The 24588-nt window shown below is 40.5% G+C and overlaps 1 protein-coding gene across 1 annotated transcript in view; it reads left to right on the forward strand.

Annotated features, from left to right (window-relative positions):
* Positions 1-16890, forward strand: part of LOC140372390 (adhesion G protein-coupled receptor A3-like) — a 30563-nt gene extending 13673 nt beyond the window's left edge. The window contains exons 4-19 of the mRNA XM_072459478.1: positions 3687-3758; positions 4288-4359; positions 4465-4625; positions 7637-7850; positions 8450-8614; positions 9232-9421; positions 9506-9655; positions 10012-10170; positions 10626-10793; positions 10876-11083; positions 11930-12138; positions 12710-12831; positions 12948-13071; positions 14112-14257; positions 14490-14585; positions 15183-16890. Coding sequence (XP_072315579.1) covers positions 3687-3758; positions 4288-4359; positions 4465-4625; positions 7637-7850; positions 8450-8614; positions 9232-9421; positions 9506-9655; positions 10012-10170; positions 10626-10793; positions 10876-11083; positions 11930-12138; positions 12710-12831; positions 12948-13071; positions 14112-14257; positions 14490-14585; positions 15183-16596 — 3670 coding nt within the window. The 3' untranslated portion in view covers positions 16597-16890. The remainder of the gene's footprint in view (positions 1-3686; positions 3759-4287; positions 4360-4464; positions 4626-7636; positions 7851-8449; positions 8615-9231; positions 9422-9505; positions 9656-10011; positions 10171-10625; positions 10794-10875; positions 11084-11929; positions 12139-12709; positions 12832-12947; positions 13072-14111; positions 14258-14489; positions 14586-15182) is intronic.
* The last annotated feature ends 7698 nt before the right edge of the window (positions 16891-24588 follow it).

Raw genomic sequence — 24588 nt, forward strand, 5'->3', positions numbered from 1 at the left:
GGACACCTATTCACCATGTTCTCTAAACTGTTATTATTTTAAATTGCATTTCAAGATTAAATGTCTGTTCTTGGTCTTGGATTTTATCAAATACATTTCCCCAAAACATGCGACTTCTACTCCGGTGCGACTTATAGAAGTAGCATTATGAAGTTTGGGATTACCTTTATCATTTTGCTAATTAACTCTCACTTATGATTGTATGTAAAGCAGTTGTCGCTCCATCCTTACACCAGTTTAGCTTGTATCCAGTGTCCATAAGAGAGCACAGTCAGTCTCACACCAATCTATTTCTACCGCCTTGTTTTGTCTGGACCAGTGCCAGGGACCACAGCAGACACCATGAAGCCCTATGTACATTCACGCGCCACAAAAAAACACAAAAAAAGACTGGAATATACTTAGTCTCTGGACATATTTGCTGATCGTTTTGGAAAGCCCGGTTTTGAATTTAGAAGCACGTGGGGGGACCAGAAACTATAGATAATTGTGGAAGAGAGCAGGAACATAGTATGAATCGGAATCATCAGAGCGTGCCAACATAAACTGGAGCGTGGCGACTGCAGGGGAGTGGAGGGAAAACGCAGTCAGATCGTTGGCTCCAACCTTCCCCCTCGTCTTGTATTCATGCCACACTCAAGTCTGTCCATACATCTGAGTGGGAAGAAGTACTCAAGTTTGTGCTGAAGTAGACGCTGAACTTGTGAAACTTTTCCTCCTTAATAAAGTGCAAGTTAATAACACAGTTGGCGTTTAAAAAATAAAAATAAAAAAATTCTAAAACTTGTACTGAAACTAGATACTCATTTTAACTGTCAGGCATCAATACTGGAAAAAAAAACATTTTATTTTGTGAATTGTTTGAAAACCTTTTGTGAATAGTTTGAGAAACATACAAATAAAAACAAGAAATAAGACCAGAGAGTTGGACAAATACATAAATAAATAATTATGATAGAAATAATGAAAAATAATCATAATGGTACAATTAACCGCCACCAAATGTATGTTCCAAAGGTATCCATTTATTGTGGCCATGGCAGGAGTCTTGAGGCCCAAGTTGTGAATTGTTTTTCAATGCTCTTTATCAACTAGTATTAGGCCACATAATATCAAGATTATCAGATTGTCCAAAACTTTTTGTATTTTTATTAATCATTCTTTCAATATTGGTTATACATTGAGCCCATTTTCTTTTGTGATCACCGGTACAACAGACGATGCTTTTCTGTTCTTCCTGTTGTCGCTTTTACTACCACCACAATTGCCAACATACATTTCTTTGCAGTGTTAAACTAATATTTCATGGACAGATCCCCTGTTTGTGTAAATGTAAAGGTTGTGTCTCTGAAAGGCGTGCGCAGAAAAGACGACGAGCAAAGGAGACAATGAAGGAATCCTGACAGCAAATATACACAAAGGATCTCATCAAAAGTTATCCGCTTAGCTAACAAACAAACAATGTATCTAGCTCGCGTTATCTGAGGCCTATGAATATACCATGATTAAATACTGTTGTTTATCCCTTCATTAATCAGTGATACGTAGGATTCAGCAGCGTCACATTTAAGTCTGCATGGTCCGTCAGCGGGACACTTAGTCATGAAGGTGTTTACGATGACACACTGCAACGGGACAGGTGGAAAAAACTTGTTTTAGAGCAGCATTGCAATTTAAAATGTGCAAAATGTATTATGATGAAGATCCACAGGTGTCTTAGAGTATCACTATATAACAGGCAAAAATGTATATAACCTTTAACCATGAATAATCAATGGCTGACACAGTTTGTCTAAGGCTTTATTGTACATAATAGAACCATTTTTGCATAGATTTCTAATTAACTTTACTATTGACATGATAAACTAAGCGGTCAATGTTAAAATATAGCGCCGTGTCTCGGTTCTCACCCTTTTGACTTCCCATTCCCTAAACAGCTGAACCGTCCCTTGCAGGAATCTAATCACATCACGCTATTTTTGCCTCGTGTCCCGAAGTCTGGACACTCCGACAACAACTGGAGCGCTGCCCTCCGCTCTGCGCCTTTTGCGAGAAGAGATGTTTTAGAATAAGCGTTTTCAAAGTGTTTGAGTCCGACACGCTCTGAAGAATAAGCAGATGGGAAAATGTGGGCGGTGCTAATGGGGATTATGGGGGTGTTTTTTTAACTTGATCTTTTTGTCGCATATTGTCGACGCTGTCACTTGTAGATCACGGTGGGACGGGGAATCGACAGTTTTACGCTTTTACTTCACAGAAAATATTACTCGAGAAGAAGTAAAAGTATGAAAAAGTCAGAACATTTCTTGAAATACCGTATTTTCTGGACTATAAGTCGCACTAGTTTTGGCCAGGGTTCGACTTCAACTTCTACTTCTACTCCGGAGCGACTTATATGTGATATTATTTGTTATTTTCACACTTGCAACCGCATTTCATCCTCCAGTGCGACTTATATATGATTTTTTCTTCTCCATTACGCATTTTTTGAGCTGGTGCGACTTATAGTCCGGAAAATACGGTAGTTAATGTAACCGAGCACTACTTACATTAAAAGGCCAAATACATCCAGAGAATTGACTTTGAGCAACACACAGATTTCTCACAACCTCTGCACAAACGAACCTCCCCATGAAACAAAAGACGTGCCAAAAAACTGCCAAAGTGTCTCTCAGCGGACTGAGGACAGGAGCTCCAAAATCTGTCTCCAAAATGTCTAATCCAGCCCATACATGTTTGCTTTAAATGTGCTATTAGATTCCCGTGTAAAGAGGGGGTCCTTGGTTTACCCTTCACTTCTTTATCCCACACACAGTGCTCTTGCAAATTATAACGTTCCATCTTCTTCTTCTACGTCTTCCTCCAAAGTGGTCTCCCCCCAGCTGCTGCTATAAGACCCATGCGCTGATAATTACATAAATGCTCGAGCGTTAGCATATGCTTCGGAGACATTTTCCAGGTGAAGGTTTTTTTTGCGTAGCGATCCTGTTTCTGCATTACCGCGGGACGGCTGAGGTAATGATGTGTCATTCCAGACCGCCTCTAGTTTCCTCACTTGGCACTTTGAAGCGATTAGCTCATTCTGAAAAGGCTATCATTTACAGCTTTTATTAAGGTATTTTTGGGCTGAAATTGGACACCCCGCAACTTTTAATTAAGTTAGACAAGTTTTATTAACATCCAGGGTAGTCGCAGTTAGGAAATTAAAACGAGATTAGCCGCGACTTGTGACGGAGAGGGGCAAAAAGAATCCTCCAGTGGATATTTGAAGCTAAATGTTTGCACTCTTCTGCGGTCGTTTCCATTTAAGGCCTAAAACCTCATGTGATTTTTCATGAAACGTCAGGGAAACTTTAGCTTCATGCCGGGTCTAACAAACGGGAGGAGCGCTTCGACTTCTGACAATGCAAAGAGTAGATTAATCTCGTCCTGTTTATGTTGCACTTTGTCTTTGAAGTACGGCATCCCCAGAGGGCCACACAAACCAGACAAAATCACCTTGAAAGTTGCAGAGCTGTCGACTGACTTGCTTTTTGGCTTTCGTTCCAGCTCCAGTCAAACTTACACAAGCCGTCTACAGCAAATCTGTTTTCTTTTAGTAAAACGTTTGGCTGGATATGGGTATAAATGAGTCGTGTGACATATCGTAAGGCTGTAAAGTAATGAAAACATATCGTGTCTTACAGAGACTTGTCAAACAACAGCATCGGGTGTCTAAACGTGGACATTTTTAAAGGACTCAACAATCTGGTTCGACTGTAAGTAACACTTTATTGTCAAATCATTTCTGCTGTTGACGGTGATGAGTTTAACTAAGATTTGACTGTAGAAACACAAACACACACAGACTATTTGCAACAGTTTAGTTAGACGGCACATTAAACATTGCAAGTAGCCCTTTTTTTGGCTTGATTTAAATGTTTTTGTACAATATTTAATCATGTTTGATCAATGAATATGATGCAGTTTAATGATATAACCATTTGTTTACTTTCTTTCTCACTTTACATACAACTTTTTAGAATGGGATTTATACATATTCATCATATTTTTGTTGGTCAGGGGCGTACGTTGTTATGAACAGTACACAAAGGACATCACAATAATGCAAATACAGTGATTATTTGATGATTATTGTGATTATTATAACTTATTAGACTTGGACAAACTATAACAACAGTTGAATTAACGTGTAAAACAAATGCATAATACGAGAGACAATATACAGATGCGTGTATGTTCATGTGAAGTATTTATAAATATGTCTTCTGTCTTTTATTTTGACAGGAATCTTTCAGGGAACATGTTTTCGTCGCTGGCTCAGGGGACCTTCGACAGCCTGTTGTCTTTGAAGTCGCTGTAAGTTTGATGGGGAGACGACCCGCTGAGCGCTGACATCACGGCGGTGGAATGATGAAGTCTTCCTTCTCACCTTTTGTCTCTCTCTCATCCGTCACTTCTCAGGGAGTTTCAGACGCCGTACCTGCTGTGCGACTGCAACCTTCTGTGGCTGCTGCGCTGGATCAAGGACCGAAACGTGGTCGTCAAAAGTACAAAGTGCTCCTACCCGCAGTCGCTCCAGGGCCAGACCATGACCTCCACGAGGCCTGAGCTCCTGACCTGCGGTAGGGACATGATATGGGGGTTTTTACGGTGTATTTATCCCTGTTGGATGTATGCACTATAGTTTTACACCAATCAAGTAGGTATTTTTTGGAGAAAATGTTGAAAAATCTGTAGAAAATGACAGGAAGTGACATCACACTAGGGATACTCGTTCTTCATTTTCGAGTTAATGCTTAATTTACATTGACTCTCTAAAAGTAATTCAACAAAATAAAGCGTCTCTCATATGTTTATTTGTCAAACTAAACTTTTTTTGACATTAGATGAGTTTTTTGCCCAATTTGCTGGGTAATTTCCTGGTGTGATGTCATCAATTACAAACAGGAAGTGAAATTATAAACCTAGAAAATGTGATATTCTAGGATAAAATTCTTATAATATTTAGTTAAATTCAAAATATATTTATCTTAACTGCATTTTAGTTGCATAAGTGGTCCAACCTGTCAGAGGCACTTTAAAGGTGCATAACCTTTCTAAAGGAGGGTCCAGCACCTGCTCGTCTCCATGCAGGTATTATTGCTTTGCCTAGAATGTCCACAGTATGACATTAAATGTGTATATCCAGATATCTATCTAAACCTTGACGGCGTAGTCACCTCTCCACAGATCTCACCTGTAACTTTGCCCATGGCTCCACTGAGATCTAAGTTTAGTGCCGCACTGTGGATCATTCCAGTAACAAGCAGGTGGAAAACCAGAGCCACCACCAGAGATTTCTCACAGTGCACATTTATGGACTTACTTTAGTATAATGTGTACGATTGTGAATTATGAAACTACATCAGGATGAAGGGCAGAGTATATTATGGTAAACAGGAAGTGGTTTGATCAAAGGGAGGGCAGTACTGGCAGAAGGAAGGCGGGAGACACTAAACATGTCTCCAGCGCTGCAAGTATGTTTTATAATACATGATAACTAACTCTGAAAAAACACTTGAATAAATCTCCGTCCTCATTAGTTAGCTTTGGTTTAATTATTAGTTGGCTAGTTATGCTAGATGAGGTGTTTCGTGTTTGGTCTCAGTCTGCCCATCGCAGTCGACTTGAAATCGCAGTTGGAGTCGGCGCACTTATACATTTGTCAAGACTGTAACTGTTTATTTTAGCTAAATAATGTCTCTGCAAAGAACAAACTGTATGTGAGTCTTGTGTTGTTTCGTTCATGAGTTCATATTTGAGTCTTTTTCTCAAATATTAAGGCTCCTGGAGTTGTTTACAATGTGCAGTCTGAACCGAATCCTACTTTTTAATCACAAAACACAAATGTAATCGCAATTAGAAAAAAAATTAAATTTGCTCTGTTATAATTTCCAACTACAGCTATATCGACTGTCTCCACAACTGTGATGAAAGTGTACAAATGTTACTTTGTATGGGTCTAAAGTTTACACAGTTTACACAGTTCTGACAGGCTAAAGTGTGGCAGCGTTTAGCTTTGACACAGATTGTTAAAGCCAGCGCTGGCTCTTTAATTTTTCTGTTAGTATCAGTGCGCCTCGTGTTTGGGGAACAGGGGCTTGTGCAGTGACACTAGAGATAAGGAGAGGGGCTGCTCGGGCCAGACCAGCCGTGTGTTTATACTCGCTCACGTCTTATCATCCTCCCGGCACTCATCACACCACAGGATTATGAAACGCACACAGCGACAACAGAGAAGCGATAAATGGCCTTCAAATACAAGCACCATTTTTTAAGTTGTTCCACCATCTCCTAAGTGCAAGCTCCGGATACTTACGGTAGTTGTGAAGTGAACACGTCTCGACAAAAGCTGGATTTTTCTGATAACAATGACTATATTGATTCGTTCACACACAAAATGTGAAGCGGAGGTGTTCACAGTGTGGCTGCGCAATCTGTTACAATCGATTCAAAATGGCTATTTGTGTTGGAGCAATTATCAACTTGCAAAGGCTGCAATTACTTAGATAATAGAATGTCCTCCGCAAAGAGAAAAATATCCTGTCTTTTTATAGCGAGTAAGAATCTTGTATTAATTTAAAGTTCATATATTAGTCTCAGATATTTCTTTATTTATTCATTTAGGTTTATGTGATGGGGACAACAGGCTTTTAGATAGGATTTGAAAACACCCTGTCCAAATACTTTTGTTTGAGGTACAAGGCCCGACTAGGTGAAAAAACGAGTAGCTTTGGACCACGGCTCGGCAGCCAATCAGAGCCAAGTACACAAAGTTCGTTGACCAATCAGCGCGCAGCATGCACATTTTCACTTGTAAACGGTAAACTCAATTGCGGACTATTGCCAATACCCGATTGAATGATAATATTCCCTTTTTTTCTAAGATTTATTACTAAAATGGCCGTCCCTACACTCGAAAATGCCCGTCCACATTTTAAAATACCCCGTCCAAAATACGGGAAGACAGGTCTCCATCTAAAAGCCTGGGGGACAAGTGTGTTTCATGGGTTCGGGTTTAGGGTTACAACATTTTAGCCGGGACTACTTCTCGTTGTCCGTCCTTAGTTGGGCTTTTTACATTTTTAGACAAAAAAGACCGTCAACAACAATGGAACAATGTAACACAAAGCCTGTTGTTGTTTACAATGAACATGCTGTACAAAGTCCTACTTTTTAAACATCACAGATCTAATCCCATTTGCAAAACCTCTCAGAAAAATCATAATTCGATTGATTTTCCCAAAATTGTGCAGCTGTAGTTCACAATAATGACAGTTAAAGGCATTACCAGTTTGAGTTTGCGTCTATTCTTTTGTTTTCTCCAGTCACAGTGAATATTACAGCTACTACATGAAACGTTTTGGTGAAAATGCATTCATTGTAATCAAAATGTTGTCAGAAATAATTGCTAAAACACCTAAATCAACTACTGCTGTACATTTACTACTCGATACCTACAACTTTACTTTTCCAAAACCCAGTAGTTTCTCTCCACCGCGTCTCCAAAAGGAAGATCCCATTCCGTTGTGTCACATACCTGGTTTAATCACATCTCCAAATATAGTGACCACATTCCTTTTGCTTTGCTCAGATGCGCCTCTCGAGCTGCCCTCCTTCCAGCTCACCCCGTCCCAGCGGCAGGTGGTCTTCCAGGGGGACAGCCTGCCGTTCCAGTGCCAGGCCTCGTTTGTGGCCGAGGACATGCAGGTGCTGTGGTACCAGAACGGGCGCATGGTCAAGCCGGACGCCGCGCAGGGCATCGTCATCGAGAAGCGCATGGTCCAGAACTGCTCTCTCATCGCAAGGTACAGGATGTTCAAGAGTAACGCACAAGACGGGGTTTAAATAAGTATGAAAAAGGTTTGAAAATGATCACATAACCAAATTGATTCCCTAATTCCCAATATCCATAACCAGTGCTGATTGGGCATTGAAAGTTTATCAGAACTTTCTCCTATTCTTTAGATAATTTCAAGTTTTTTTGTGATTTCAACTATTCCATCCATCCAATATAATATTCAAAGTCTTAATATCATAATCACCACTGATGTATAACTGCAAAACAATACACAATAATGTTTAAACTACTTTATGATACTGACAATAAAACAAACAAATGCAGGATAATGCCATTAAACCTGTTTAATGAACAATATCACAAAAACACATAGTTATTAGTTTGTATCAATAGTGCATTATACATTATTTGTGAAATTATAGACCCTCTTGAGCTCAAATGTTAATAAATGTCCAAAATGTTTCCTTGTAAAAGTACACACAATATGTTGAGCCCCAAAAATACTGTCCCAGCTTTCATTTCATTTCATTCATTCACTAGAAGTCAATGTAAGTGACTGATTATCACGACACACATGGATTCATTCAGTTGTTCTTCCTCCACCAGTGCCTTAACCATTTCAAACATCCATCCTGGTTTCACTGGGAACTGGGAGTGTCGCGTCTGGACAAGCCGAGGCAACACCACCCGGACCGTCCACATTGTGGTTTTAGAAACGACAGCCAAATACTGCACTCCTGAACGAGTCTCCAACAACAAGGGGGACTTTAGGTGAGTGCTCTCTACTTTAGTCATGGTTTGAACACATTTCTACTTGCAGCATGGTCTACAGCAGCATCGCCTTTGTAACTACTACCCTCTTGTGGTCGTATTGTGTAATTGCATTGTAGTTCTGTAAAGATTTTAAGATATTAGATAATCCTTTATTGTCCACACATGGGGAAATTCCATTGTTGCAACGCAGGTAGATACAGAGGAAAAGAGCAGATAACTTATAGGAAGTTTAAAAACACTCTCAATAGAAGAACTCTTATAAACAAAAACTCGTATAGACAAAACCTCCCATTTCCCAACAAGGGATGGAGGGGGAAAATAAATAAAGATTAAAATAGAATAGAATAGAATAAAATAAAATAAAATAGAATAAAATAAAATAAAATAAAATAAAATAGAAAAGAATAAAAAAGAATAGAATAGAATAGAATAGAATAGAATAGAATATGAAATGAAATGAAATGAAATGAAATGAACAGCTAGCGTAGATAATACTAATAATAATGGAAAAATGAACACTCTATTCTCATCAGTTATATGCACATGAATGCTGAGTTCATGCTAAGAATTTTGTGCTTCTAAACATTTTTATTTGATCTTATTCTCTCTTCTAGGTGGCCTCGCACTCTGGCGGGGATCAGAGCGTACCTCCCGTGCAGCAGACAGTCTTCATCCACATACAGCAGCTCCGAGGACCAGCGCGCCTGGCGTTACTGCAGCAGGGACGGACAGTGGGCGGAGGAGGACTACTCCCAATGCCAGTTTCAGAAAGACGTCACGAGGTTTCTGCACGTCATCAACCAGGTGTGTGATTCAGACCAGAGCGTTCATCAGGAGGAAACGTGCATTGTTTTGGGCTTAAAGCGGTTTTGTTATTGTTTTTTTAAGATTCCTCTCAATGAAAGCACTGTGGTCCCAAGTGCTCGGCGTTTGTTGGTCTACACGGTTGAGGCGGCCAACTATTCAGACAAGATGGATATTATCTTTGTTGCTGAGATGATTGAGAAGATTGGGAAGTTTGTTGAGAAATTCAAAGATGTAAGTACTTTTTTAAATCATATTTAAGATTCAATAATGGGAGAAATTGGAGTGTTCTGCAGTTTGTGTTTTGGGGCTGAACACTTGGAAATGGGATTTATTTTTTCATGTTTTATTGTTGGATAATCGCTGTAGAGGTTTAGGAATATAAAGTTTCTCATTCAGTTTAGTATGTGACTACTCCACAATGAAAATAAAGTATAGAGGGTGATCTGACAACTCTGAATCCACCATATTTAATGCAGATTTACGGCAGTTTATTGCTCTCATTAGTCTGCAATCTTGTTTTCCCAGTGTTGACTATTGTTCAAGAGGTTTCTGGTCCCTTGTCTGACACTTCTTTGCTCCGTCTTTAGCTGGGGGAGGTGATGTTGAGCATGGCGAGTAACTTGATGCTGGCGGATGAGAAGGTGCTGTGGATGGCCCAGCGTGAAGCCCATGCCTGCTCTCGCATCATCACCTGCATCCAGAAGATCGCAGTGCATCGCCTGGCAACAGCTCAAGCTTTCTCACTTGTAAGCAACAAATGGTCTTTTTAAGCTGCTTTTTTGGTTGAAATTGGTCTTTGTTTTGAATATTTAGATTTTTTTCATTTTTTTCCTTCTGGGTATATTACTTTTTTATAATTCAACTAAAATAAAATAATAACATGTTTCCATTTGCTCTTATACTAGTTCTGATAAAGCTCAAGATCATTTTTAAACTATTCAGGAAAGGTCAAATTTTGTCCTGTAAACTTCATATATGTATATTTATAAAGCATAAATACATGTTCAAATGAGAATCTAGTTTTGATACGTGTTTTAGTATTTGATTTTTGCCCACTCTACTACTTATTACAGTATTACTCATTCTTTTACCTCCAAAACAAAGCAAAACTACTGAAAATGAGATGAATATTCAAGCCATTTTAACTCCAAGAAAGCGTCTGTCGTGTAAGAATAAAAAGTATACTATTTGTATATTCCAGACCTCTTTAAATATCGCCATGGAGGCTCACGCTGTCAGGCTGAATGAGTGGAACGGCATGACCTGCATGTTGTTCCAGAGGCCGAGCCCTGAACGCACCCCCGGCCAGGACCGCCAGCTCACCTTCAAATGCAACACCACCAGCTCATTTTCCAGCATCCTCTACAAGGTGAGAGAAACGTCCTTCCCATATCACGTTACGTCTGTTTATTCATGTTAAAAGTACGATGAACTGAATGTATTTTTCACAGAGCACGGTCATAGAGGCGTCGCTGCAGCTTCCCCAGTCCCTTCTGGCTCAGGCCGCCCCCCCGCTGCAGCCAGAGGACACGGTTTACAAACTGTATCTTCTGGGATTCCGAAATGGTAAATTCTTCCCGTCCACTGGAAACTCGTCTCAACTCGCTGACGGCGGGAAGAGGAGGACCGTGACCACGCCCGTCATCATGGCCGTGATTGGTGAGCCGTTTTGTTTTCTTCAGTGTTTTCCTCTGTACAGTACTGTTTAAGATATTCCTTTATTGTCCACACATGGGGAAATGTTGTTGTTACAACGCAGTAGATACAGAGGGAAAGGACAGATAACTTATAGGAAGTTAAAAAAAAAAACACTCTTAATAGAAGAACTCTTAGAAACAAAACAATAAACTCTTAACAACACTCCTCTCATATCTTAAAAGGGAATGGAGGAAAATAAATAAATAAAATATAAAGATAAAAATTTGATTAAATAATAATAAAATAAAGTAAAGTAAAAATAGCTAGCATAAGACTAAATAATACTAATACTAATGGTAAGTAAACAAAACATCAGTACAAACAAGTGCATTTACATCAGTTGTATGCACATGAATATGGCCTTAATTGCTCGTGAGTACGACAGTAATTGCACATGAATATGACGGTATTGCACATGGTTAAGTCAGTATTGCACATGGTTAAGTCAGTGTTGCACATGGGTAATTCAGTATTGCACATGAATATGACGTATTGCACATGATTAAGTCAGTCAAGTATTGCACGTGTTCAGGGTGTTCAGTGTTTGTCATGATTTTTGTTGTTTTTATCTTGCTAATTTTAGTTTGAGCTTCTTTTTAGAGTAATTTTTAACAAACTAGATTAAGAAAAAAATACTGTTACAAGACTATCTGTGCATCGAGTAATTGCAGTTCAAACATCATATTCCACTGACACATATTTCCCCAATAATAATACAAAAACATCCATTGAAAAAAGTTCATTCTAGCCATTTTGATCATTACAGAATAGTCATTTCTTCCCGTTCTTTCCCGCGTTTATTCCTAGACGGTGCGTCGCTTCGTAACCTGCGCACTCCCGTGAACATCACCCTGAGGCGTCTTGCCCGTGGATCGGATCCCGTCTCCGCCCAGTGGAACTACAGTCTGGGCGGAGGCCAGGGCGGATGGCAGAGCGAAGGCTGCAGGATACTGGGGCACCACGACAACTTCACCACCATCTCCTGCAACTCCCTCGGCAACTACGGCCTCTTAATGGTAATTGTTATTTCAGACTTTACGCCGTGTAAATGTGATTAATATTGAAGAACAAAGACATGGCAGGTGGTAATAAACCTTAACTTAAAGAATAAACGAATGCTTCCCACTCCATTGCCCAACTAGTCCACAATTTGAGCAATTACCGTATTTTCCGGACTATAAGTCGCACTGGAGTATAAGTCGCGCCAGCCAAAAAATGCATAACAGAGAAGAAAAAAACATAAGTCGAAGTGTAAGTATAAATATAAGTATAAGTCGCACCCAGGCCAAAACTATGAAAAAAGGTACGACTTATAGTCCGGAAAATACGGTATGTGCATTTACTCACAGATTTGGCTGTAGAGCTGTTCATTCAAAAGCACCAAGCGAACACGCACAATGTTCAAACGATAAAATTTCATTTCAGATTAAAATGGAACGAACTGCCCAGCGCTCGTTCAAAATGTGAACGAACACAACGGCCTGTTTATTCCTGACGTAAATCTGTTAGTTTTGGTACGAAGCGCTAATGTTTGGCAGGGGGGAAAAAATTGAGAATCATATGCTTAACCATGACATATGTTTCCAGGACCTTAACAAGATGGATTATTCCACTCCGAGCATCCAGCTGCACCCAGTCAGCTACGCCACATCGGTCATCCTCCTCCTCTGCCTGCTCACAATTATAATCAGCTACATCTACCACCACAAGTAAGAAACACCGCTTTACCTTCCTCCACTTGCATTGCAGTATTTTTCGTCCGTTTGATTCCTGATTGTCTTTGGGGTCCATCTCATTTCTTAATAGTTTTAATCCATTCCTTCAGGTCAGTTCGAGTGAGCAAAAAATCCTGGCACATGCTGGTCAACCTCTGCCTGCACATCGCTCTCACCTGCGGCGTGTTCATAGGAGGCATCAACCAGACGGCCCACGCGAGCGTCTGTCAAGCGGTGAGTGTCATGCCTTAAGCTCCAAAGTTCAACCGAGAAAGGAAGTGAGATTTAGAAGGAAAACTTTTTAGACTTCCCTTTGGCTAAACTCACTCCTCCATCTTAAAGATGCTCGCACCGATATATTGGGTCGCTCCCGTGCTTTGAGGCGATGCTGTTTCACTGTGATGTATTATTTATTTGTTACCATTATCCAACATTCCTGTGTTCAAACAGATAGAGCAAAGCAATTCACTTGTTTGTCAGAATTGTACTTGCAATGCATGACTAAATATTCAAATAATAAGATAAAATAAGATAAGATAATCCTTTAATGTCCACACATGGGCGAATTTTGGTGTTACAACGCAGGTAGATACAGGGGGAAAAGACAGATAACTTATAGGAATTAACAAAACTCCTGTAAACAGGTTCTCTCATAATAGGGAATGGAGGGAAGAAGATAAAAATAAAGATAAAATAATAATAATAAAAATTGCTGGCATAAGACAAATAATAATAATAATAATAATGGTAAGGTAAACACTCTTATTTACATCAGTTATATGCACATGAATATGACATTGATTGTGTGTGAGTATGACAGTAATTGCACATGAATATGACGGTATTGCATATGGTTAAAGGCGGTATGGACAATTTTTTCGGCGATTTGAGAACGCAGGCGGAAGTGCGCATGCGCCCTCCCCCGTGTGGACTGATGCAACACACACGTGCGTTTGTTTATTAGCGCAACGGAGCGCATCGCATTGCTCGTCTCCCGTAGATTTCTGTCCACTTCTGCGTCAGCTCGAACTGTCTTTCTCCGTCTTCATTTTGCCCCGTACACTGAGGGAACTATATTATGATAGATCCATGCGCTTATGCACGCGGAAACGTGGGCACGAACTGCACGCGGCTGCAGGTGAGCGGTAGGTGCGTTTTATGATTGATACGTGGCAGGACAAATGATTTATACACGCCACGAGGAAATATGATAAAAAATTTGCTGAAAAAAATTGTCCATACCACCTTTAAGTCAATTATAAACTACTTTTTAGGTGGGCATCTTGCTGCACTATTCAACGCTGGCGACGGCTCTGTGGGTGGGAGTGACCGCACGTAACATCTACAAACAGGTGACGCGCAAAGCCAAGCGCTATGAGGAGCTGGACGAGCCGCCGCCTCCTCCAAGACCAATGCTCAGGTAAATGCAGCTGCACTTCAAACATACTGCTACTCAATAGTCCTATTATGCAGTATCCCAAAATGTATATAATTTAGCCTTAATATAAAGAAGATACACAGTTAGTTTTTTGTTGTTGTACTACATGGCATAAAACATGTCTTGTATTAAGAGTTTGCTTCCACCAGGTGTCAGTGTAGAACCCCAGCGTACTAGAGCTTCTTCCATTTACATGTTTTATATTTCTCTGAAGGTTTTACCTCATTGGTGGAGGGATTCCAATCATTGTCTGTGGAATCACTGCTGCAGCCAACATCAAGAACTACGGGAGCCGGACAAATGCACCTTAGTAAGTACTGATCAAACAGTATGTTATTATTAATACCGATAAAATTATATAACATTTATTTTTTATAATTAGCTTGGCTGGTTCAGTAAATGAATCATAACTTTGAAGTAAAATCTTACCTAAAGGGATGAATACAGAGGCTTTTAATCTGTGCAGCAGCAAGAGCCTCTTCACATTCACAGCAGCAACTGTTTAGATTATATTACACTGCTCCCTAATTGAGAAATCTGGATCTGTCTGAAGTCTTTGGTGTGTGATTTATATATTTTATTATGTTTGAGTCTGTTTAATGCTTTGGGTTTGTAACTGTAAATAGACTTTTATAAATTTTAATAACAAGAGCCTAACAGGCATTTTCACGATGTAGTATATTTGTTATTCCTGCTGAATCAGACTTTTTTATTCAAATTACTATGTCTGTGTGTACCTAAAAGTTGGGTTTATGAATTGTAATTTAAATTTGATATGACGAGTTAAAAGTTACCAAAGTAACCATGGCTCTATGAAACCCAAGTGTGCATTTAGTTGGGATGAAATGGAACTCTTTGTCACATTTTAGTTCCAGTTTCCTTATCTTATTCTTCTTCTGTCTTGTAGTTGCTGGATGGCCTGGGAGCCGAGCATTGGTGCGTTTTATGGTCCTGTCGGGTTCATCGTCTTCGTGGACTGCATGTACTTCCTGAGCATCCTGCTGCAGCTGCGCCGTCACCCCGAGCGCCGCTACGAGTTCAAGGAGCTGACGGAGGAGCAGCAGCATCTGGAGACCGTCCACGCCGACTCCAACCCAGACAGGAGTCCCACCACGCAGCCCCTCACCCTCCAACTGCAACCCCACGACGGCTCGCCCTCCGCTGGCCCCTCCCCTCACACCGTGCCCATGTCCGCCCTGGAGAACGAGTACACCTTCGCGGTGCAGTTACTGGGCACTGCTGGGGCTTTGGGTTTGTACGGCGCTCTGTGGGTGTTCGGTGCGCTCGCCGTCTCCCAGGACCACCCGTTTGACTTGGCTTTCACCTGTCTGTACGGCGTGGCTGCACTGGCGTTAGGGGCCTTTATGATCGCCCATCACTGCGTCAACAGGCAGGACATGAGGCGCTACTGGTCGCAGGCTTGTTGCTCCGGGAGACGGTCCTATTCCGGTGTGGACGCACTTTTGTCCACACCGGGTGAAACGGCATCGGCGACAGGAGGCGCTGCGAGCAAAGCGGATGGAGAATCTGTCAAATGTGGGCATAGCAGCGCCGACTCGTCCCATACAAATAAAACCGCACAAAGTATGCGCAACTCTGGACAAGGAAGCAAGCTAACAAATCTACAAGCAGAAGCAGCTCAGTGTAAGCTAGCATCCCCTTCAGCGGCGGCTAACGGAGCAGCCATTTTGGACAACAGCCTCACCGAACACTCGATAGACAATGAGATTAAAATCAACATGCACGTGTCGCCGGTCGAGGTGCAATTCCAACCGATGAACAACATCAACAGCCCGACTCCGCCCGCAAACGGACACGCAAGCAGGCATCACAAAAACCGGGCGCGCGCACACAGGGCGAGTCGGCTAACGGTGCTGAGGGAGTACGCCTACGACGTGCCCACCAGCGTCGAGGGCAGCGTGCAGAGCGCCCCGAACAAGAGGCACTATTACGACATGGCCGCCCGCAACCACCGGCGAGCGGCGTACATGGCGTACAGGGAGCGGCACATGCAGCAGGACAGCAGCGACAGTGCCAGCCTCCCGCGGCGCTCGCGATACGCCGACAAGGGAGGGGGCAACTCTCTGCCCAACGGTTCTGTAAAAACTGTGGAGGCGGTTGTGTCTTGCTCCAGTAAAGACTCGACGACTGGGAAGCAGAGCAATAGCACGGAACTGGAGAGCCAACCCAAGTCGTACGGGCTGAATCTGGTCACTCAGAATGGTACGCTCAAAGACAATGGCCAAGCAGTGCCTTTAATAAACACTGAGAACACAGCCAGCATTAAGACTGGTCTCTGGAAACATGAAACTACTGTGTAGCAACTGTTTCCGCTCTTAAGGACTCTTGTAACTGCTCAATCACTGTGAATTTTCACCTTTTAAAAGAAAATATACAATCAGAAATAATTGCTAAGCAGCTAGCCAAATTACTGCCACTGTTTTGTAGATATGTTTTGTATTGTAAATGGTTTATTTTTATAACTTTTATTCCAACCATTTTATACAATACGAGTTGAACACAGTTGCATGGTTTGGACTTGAAATGGTTTATATTGTTAAGGGACTGTTTTCCATTCTCTAGTTTGTCCCAATATTAAAACACATGTTTGTAAAGTGTGTCATGTTGCTTTTTCTGGTTCTGTTGAGGGATTATTTGGAATTCACTTGCCGCGCTACCCAGTTTGACACACTTTTCTTGGAGCATCATATCAAATCGTCCCTATTTTAGTGTTGAATTAGTGTTTTTTGTTGAGATTCAATTTCGGGCCAGTCTGCTTGGCACTAGCTCAAAGTAAAATGGGGCAAATGCGTCTCAAAATATTGCCAACCAATCTGACTGGCACAGATACTCCATCACATCATGTTTTACTCTAGATTTGAGCTCCTGCAATGCCAATACTGCTCTACTTTTAGCTCTCATCAAAATGGGTCCCAAGAAGTACCGGTACTTTAGCTGACAATCCATGACAAGTAATTGGGGTTTCGTTGACCTCCTCGTGGCCTGTGGTACCTTTCCCAACAGCGGAGCTACAGTGTAATTGCCAGTGCTCGTGGCTCCAGTGGTGCTTTCTCCCTGACTCCCCTCTGCTAAATTTGATGAGTGCCCGGCTACAGTTGAGGCTCGGCTGATGTGATGGCTGGGATATGATTGACAGTTCAGAATCCACCATGACTGGAAACGGTAATGAGGATTGAGGTTTTGTGCATGTCTCATGTAGGACTGTATTGTATTACGATTATTGTAACAAGAAACGTCTTTTCTTCACAATTATTGACACCATGACTAAACAATAGAGAACATCCAGTATTTTTTTCATGGTCGCTAATGTTTGGTCATAATCCAGAGTAACCGATGGTCATTAAGCTATTTTTGGGCTGATATGCAGGGCCAATTTTGACCTATTTCCCCAAATGTTGTAATTTAAATTTTACTACAAACTCGCCCACATCCCTGTTGTACCACAAACCTTTAAGTGCAGTGGAGATACGTTTTATGCAGTGCTGTCTCTGCACTAAAGTTTGGAAATAAAGTTTTATGTGTATTATTTAGTCTGCAGGTCGGCTATAAGAAATTGGCTTATGCTGGTGAAATGTGATAATCTCTCCTTAAGAAACAAAAAGATAAAAAATCCTTTTCTTACATTCACTTTGTCTTATATATTACCTTTTAATATCAGACTAGCTTTATGAAAGTATTACACATTAAACCGCCAGATAAAAAGGAACATTACATTTATGTTTACTTTTAAACGCCTGGATTGACAAGAAATTGCTTAATTTTGCTTCTTACGATTATTTTATAACATGAATAATCACAATTACTGATCACCAAATAATCTTGCTATTACTTGTCCTATGGGAACACGACAGGAACTAAACGTAAGCTATAATATTGTTATTAATGACAAACTTGCGACTTGTAGTCCATATTCAAAGTTGTAACAAAATGACAACCTGTGTTAATGACCTTTCCTGTCCAAATATGACAAATTTTGTTTGATGAACCGGCAAAAAACCCTTTCATTTTGCTCTCGATACTGGAGTCATTTTGTAAACTCAGCCGGGGAAACCAATGCATAGCTTCAGTAGGTCCAATTTTTCATTAACGACACATTAATAAAACACATCTCTCCAGCAAAGATGTATTGCCAAACCTTTCAGATATGACAAATTATAACAGCAGTTTTGAATTATGTAGAGCGCAGTTATGACTTGATTAGTGGCAGCCTCTGATTCCCCCGAGAGACACGAGAGCGATCTTCAAATAACCGCGGTGGTTCTTTCCCATCTGTTACAAAGTGCACGTGAGGTCGTCATTGTCAAGGAAATCACATCAGTCAGTTTGTTTGGGACAAGGCTCCACTGGGGCAAATAAACTGATAAGATGGATGCTTTACGTTGACAGGGACACCTTGAGAAGAATCGATAACGAATTTGGACGATATAAGTGAATCATCTTTGTTCTAACCTGTGCAAAGTTCACATCCTCTTTGGATAAGCAGTCTGGATTTAGAAAAGCTTGATGAGAATGTAGAGCTTTTTTAGATGGTGCAGAGTCTATAATTGTTCTAGTCCCAGTTCATTATAACAAGCCACTGATACAGCTATTACTGCTTATATACAGTATATACACCATTTCAAATACATTCAGGGTCAACATGGTCAAAGTAAAAAAAACATAATTTTACTTAAAAAAACAAACAAAAAACGTCTAGATTAGGGATGTCACAATTGAATGATTACCGTATTTTCTGGAGAATAAGTCGCACCAGCCAAAAAATGCACAATAGAGAATTAAAAAATCATATATAAGTTGCACTGGAGTATGAAATGCGGTTGCAAGTGTGAAAATAACAAATAATATCACAGAAGTCGCTCCGGAGTATAAGTATATAAGTATAAATATAAGTAAAAAACTATGAAAAAAGGTGCAACTTATAGTCCGGAAAATATGGTATTAATTATTACTGAGAACAACATCTTTACATTGTAGTTTAATAAGTTACTATTCCTCAGTGACCTGCTTTTATGACATTAAACTTTCTGAATAATGAAAATAATGTTAATGTGACAAAAAAGAGTCATAAAAAGAACTTTTCATTTAGATGTACAAGAAAGATTGACCTGAATAATCACTATTATTGATTAATCTGTGTTTTCAAAGGAGTACCTCAGGGCTCCATTTTAGGCCCAGTTTTATTCTCTTTATCAATAACCTTTGTGTTGATCTGTTAATGGCAAGTACCATACCAATTCAATCAAATTAACTTATATTGGCATCCTTACTCTAGAATATTGGCAATTAATGATGATTGTATGTAAAATAATACATCATTTCTCATTTGGCATAGCAACTTAACTGGTGCAAGAAATCCAAAACATGCTTTACTTAAGTTAGTCTTGCCGAAGCTCAAACAACATTGAAGTTTGGGTCAAATGCAGAGGATACACTTCCCAACACCAAGGCCCATGATTCACTGTTAATCTAATCACATTGTTCCCACTGAGCGCTTCTTCTTAATTCTTCTGCAGGAGGCTCAGGCATGACCATCAGACACGTTTACGTTCTCCAGTGACTGCTCATGACGCCTGAAAGAAGCATCTGGCTCCACAAACCTGCCGCCCAAAATGAAAATGGATACTTGATGTGGAGTGGATCCGTCTGAACGCTCATTGCAATTAGACGGTTTTGTCCGGAACAACAAAGCAAAGTTTTTAATTGACAGTTGAGCCGTGGAGATGCTGTGGGTGGGACCACATCGGTTTGTTTTTGTGGTTGTTATAGATCGTGAAGAATTGTTCTAAAACGTTGACTTCTGTCGGTGAAAATTGCCATGTTATTAATATTAATACATCATTTATCTTTCGCCTTCAATTTTGCATATTTTCTCACACAAACAATGAGAGATGCACATGGCGAAACATTTTTCATGCCAAAAATGCTGAAGAGGACATTTAATGGAAAGTCATTTGATACAGAAAGTTTCCAAAATATCATTTATGTGATTTGAATAGATACTAGTGCTCATGACTCAAAGTAATGGTGCTTGTAAAGACCTCAATTTGGGGAAATAATGACTCTTTCTGTGAGTGAACTATAAATACAGATTATGATAAAGGTAGAGAAAATGAGAGCTTTTAGTACAGATGTAAATTTTCAATTAATTGTGCCACAAAATTCTTCTTTTGGCTTCAACTGACTGACCTTATACTTTGCCTTATCTCGCAATGATACAGACGACCCCTTTTTCGAAGCCAACACTACTAATACTCTGATCTCATGTTCTCCCTGAAACAAATAAGTTGTATCACCTATTTTTTATCAATCCCATTAAAAAAAGTTTGATTGACTTTGGTGAAGAAGTCTTAATAAATTGCATATCAAACTTAAAAGGTTTCAAAATGTGTTATAATTGGAAGTATTGCTATTAAACTTAATAGTACGGGCGGGGCTTTTTCCTCTCAGAACAGTGTGAAGTCGAGTTTCTCCAGTGTCCATTACACAGACTTGTTTCTAAGACTTAATAGTGAACATTCTTCTTAATTGTACATTGCAGTATTGGTAAGGTTAAAAATACAAGTACAAGTAATGAAAATCTGTGACACAAACAATGAGAAAGAGCTCAGAGACAAAGTATTTGCTGACTAACTTGAAGGATTTGTTTGTGACTTATCCTCTCTCCCACGTCATTTATTGTCAGGATTCTAACCCAACAGTTATTTCCAAACTCCCCCGTGACATGGGTTTTCTAATATCACCGTGCTCCTGATTGAATACAGTGCGGAGACCTTGCGCAAACCCAAATACATCACGATTAAACTTCTGGTGCCATTTGCTGTGAGACAGAAATAGATTCTCATTTGGAGGTCTCAGGAGGGACAGAGTTTTGAGATTATCATCAGATCAAACTCATGTCCAATGTGTGCATGGATCGGCCGCTAGTCAAACTTTCAGGCCTTTACAGAAGATTACACAATTACAGACCTTTGATTCCGATACAAACCCAATTTGCTTTCATCTGTTGTGTACTGTACTGTAATGTGAGTAGTGTGTGTGTAGAAAGTACTCACAACACCTGTATATGTCTGCAGTGCGTCTGTGTTACGTTAGACATTCTGCAGCAGTCTATCGTTTTGTAGTCACCAATGTGGTTCGGGGGAAAAAATACAGACAACCGTCGTCTCTTTGGTCTGAGGGAAAAAGCAACACTACTGACCATTTATTGCGCATGCTCATTACAACACAACAACACATTCACTGATCACGCAGGTAACACATGGCTTTGCTCCATCTGCAAGTATGCTCAACACTCCCACTCAAAGACATGTGTATAGTTCTCATATAGTAAACAAAAATATATAACCCCAAAATAAAACACTTGGCATACTGGCAAAGTTCTAAACATTTCAAAACAACTTTAAAATAAAACATTTGGTATATTAGCAATGTTCAACATTACTTCCCAAACAAATATCCCTTAAAACTTTCAAACTTAGCTTTTGTCAAAGGCTTGGTAAGGACATCAGCTACCATGTTTGCAGTAGGGCAATATTCTATACATATTTTACCTTCTGCGTGTGCAGACCGTACAAAATGGTACTTTATGTCTATATGTTTGCTTCTCTGTTCTTCCATGATATAACTGGACCATTCTCAGTTAAGCTGAAACAGTATCCAGTTGTGCTCCTCCTGTCATCCATATCGGCTGCCCAATCAGCATCACTGTATCCCTCCAGCTGTAATGGGCTTTCCTCACATTTCTGGTAGTGTAGTTCTTGATCCATAGTACCCTTTAAGTACCTCAGTATGTGTTTCGCTGTAGCCCAATGCTGTTGCTTTGGTTCTGCTAGGTATTGAGATAGTTTACTAACAGCCCAGCTCAGGTCAGGTCTTGTACATGTCATAATGTATATCAAGCTACCTACTATCTCTCTGTATCCTGTTGAATCAATAACTTCACCCTCACTGTCAAAGTTTAACTTTTGCTCACATGGGGTGGATCTCGGTTTGCATTCGGACATTCCAAATTTCGCTAATATCTTCTCTATGTGTCTCTTTTGGGTCATTTTGATTTCTCCATCACTCTGTCTGAAATCTATACCCAGGAAGTATTTAAGTGGACCCATATCCTTCATCTTAAATCTTCTCTTCAACATTTCCTTCACATCACTGAGTAAGGTGTTGTTACTCGCTGCTATGATTAAATCATCCACCCATACTAACAAAATCACTTTCTCATTCTCAGATTTTCTGCTGTAGACACAATGATCAGCATCATTTTGTACAAAACCGTTCTCTGTAAGGTGATCATGTAGTAACATATTCCAGTTACGCCCGGACTGTTTTAAACCATACAATGACTTGTTGAGTTTACACACTAAGTGTTCCCCTGTCTTTGATTTGATTTCAAAACCTTCCGGCTGTTCCATATATACCTCACAGTCCATTGGAGCATGGAGGTAAGCAGTCTTCACATCCATTTGGTGTAAAATAAGATCCTCCTGTACAGCCACCTGCATTAATGCTCGTACAGAGGTCATGTTGGCTGTTGGTGAAAAAGTCTCTGTATAGTCAATTCCTTCCACTTGACCATAGCCCTTTGCAACATATCTGGCTTTACAAGTCTCAGATCCATCTGGGCTCTCTTTCACTGCATATACCCAGCGACCTCCCACTGCTTGCTTGCCTCTTGGCAGTGGGGTCAGAGTGAAAGTTTCATTCTCTGTCAAAGAGTTCATCTCCTCTTTCATCGCATCAGCCCACATTTTTGACTTTTTAGAGTCCATTGCCTCTCTAAGTGTTTTAGGAACATCATAAGCTACTCTGTAGAAATAATCTACATTCTCACTTTCGTCATTGTTACACTCAACTTTACACTGGTACTCCTTAAAGTATTCTGGAGCCTTTCTCTGTCTTGTAGGGTATCTCCTTTCTCCCTCTTCTTTCTGAGTACTATCTGTCTGGGTCGGACCTGTCTCAGCAGCCTCTTCAACAATGGACCCTTTACTCTCTTCAGGCTGTCTCTGTCTCTGACCCTGGTTGACTCTCTTCTGAGGTGTATTTACATAACTCTCAATGTCTTCCCCCATGTCACAATCTGTCTGGGTCTGGTTATCTGTGCCACCTTTGGTGATACATTTTACCAGCCTATGTTTTAGGACTTTTCCTGTCTCAGGATAATACACATTATATGCTGGACTATATTTGTCATAGCCTACAAGGATCCCCTTGTTGCATCTAGAGTCTAGCTTTTTCTTATCCTGCTTGTAAACATAGCATTCAGAGCCAAATATCTGCATGTTGGATAGGTTAGGTGTTTTTCCTGTAAAAACACGGTAAGGTGTCTGCTCTAGCCGCTTACTGTAGCACCTGTTGCGGATTTGGGCTGCTGTTTGTACAGCATATGTCCATAATTGCTTTGGGAGGTTACTCTCCAATAGCATGCATCGTGACATCTCAAATAAGGTTCTCCACCCTCTTTCGGCAGTCCCATTCTGATGAGGTGAGTAGGGTGCACTCTTCTCGTGCCTTATCCCATTACAGAAATTCTGAAAGAGGAGTCAAGGAAGCTATTTTTGTTAAAAAAGAAAGACCTTCTTTAAACAGAAATGGAGGGCTAAGGTTTAATCTTCCTGGTATCTATAATGGTTTACTGAACCCCTGGAAAGGTAGAGGACCAGGACCAGGACATTCAGATGCTAATCAGGTACTCAGGGTGGTTGAGCCAGGGTCTCACAAAGACAAAGAGGTTTCTAATAGCCCATTAAGATTCTGAATAGGCTCGGTAGATACAAGGGGGGAGTTTCTGTTGAAACAAACAACTCTTTCTACTTCAGGAAGGCTCCTCCCAATGGGCGGGTCTTACCACAGAACAGTATTAATATCGGAGTTCTCGATCTAAATTCTGTTATTGACAATGACTCTTGGATGAGAGTCGAAACGTCTACTTTTTCAAACTGAGTCCAGATGACTACAACTGAAGCTTTTTCTACTATGGAACACGCCTGGACGAATGAGGGATTACACCGACATATTTCCAAGAATTTTGGGCCTAAAACCTTGGATTTAGTTCGGGAACTCGAATCTGTAGCCAGGAAACTAGCAGACAACAGGAATCACTTGAGGTTCAATCTTAGATGCAGACAGAACAACATGATCCCGAAGAGCCTGCAGATCAAATCACCGGTCAGAGGACACAGAGCAGAGAAGATTTGGAGAAGGAGCCTTATGCAGATGCTCAGTGAAAGGATCCAAGAAAACAACGTCAGAATTGATAAATTGAAAGACAGAACAGGAACTTTACAGGAGAA

Source organism: Eucyclogobius newberryi, unplaced genomic scaffold (assembly GCF_026437365.1).
Source record: "Eucyclogobius newberryi isolate DKJ021-1_F unplaced genomic scaffold, fEucNew1.0.hap1 SCAF_223, whole genome shotgun sequence".
Taxonomy (NCBI): Eukaryota; Metazoa; Chordata; class Actinopteri; order Gobiiformes; family Gobiidae; genus Eucyclogobius; species Eucyclogobius newberryi.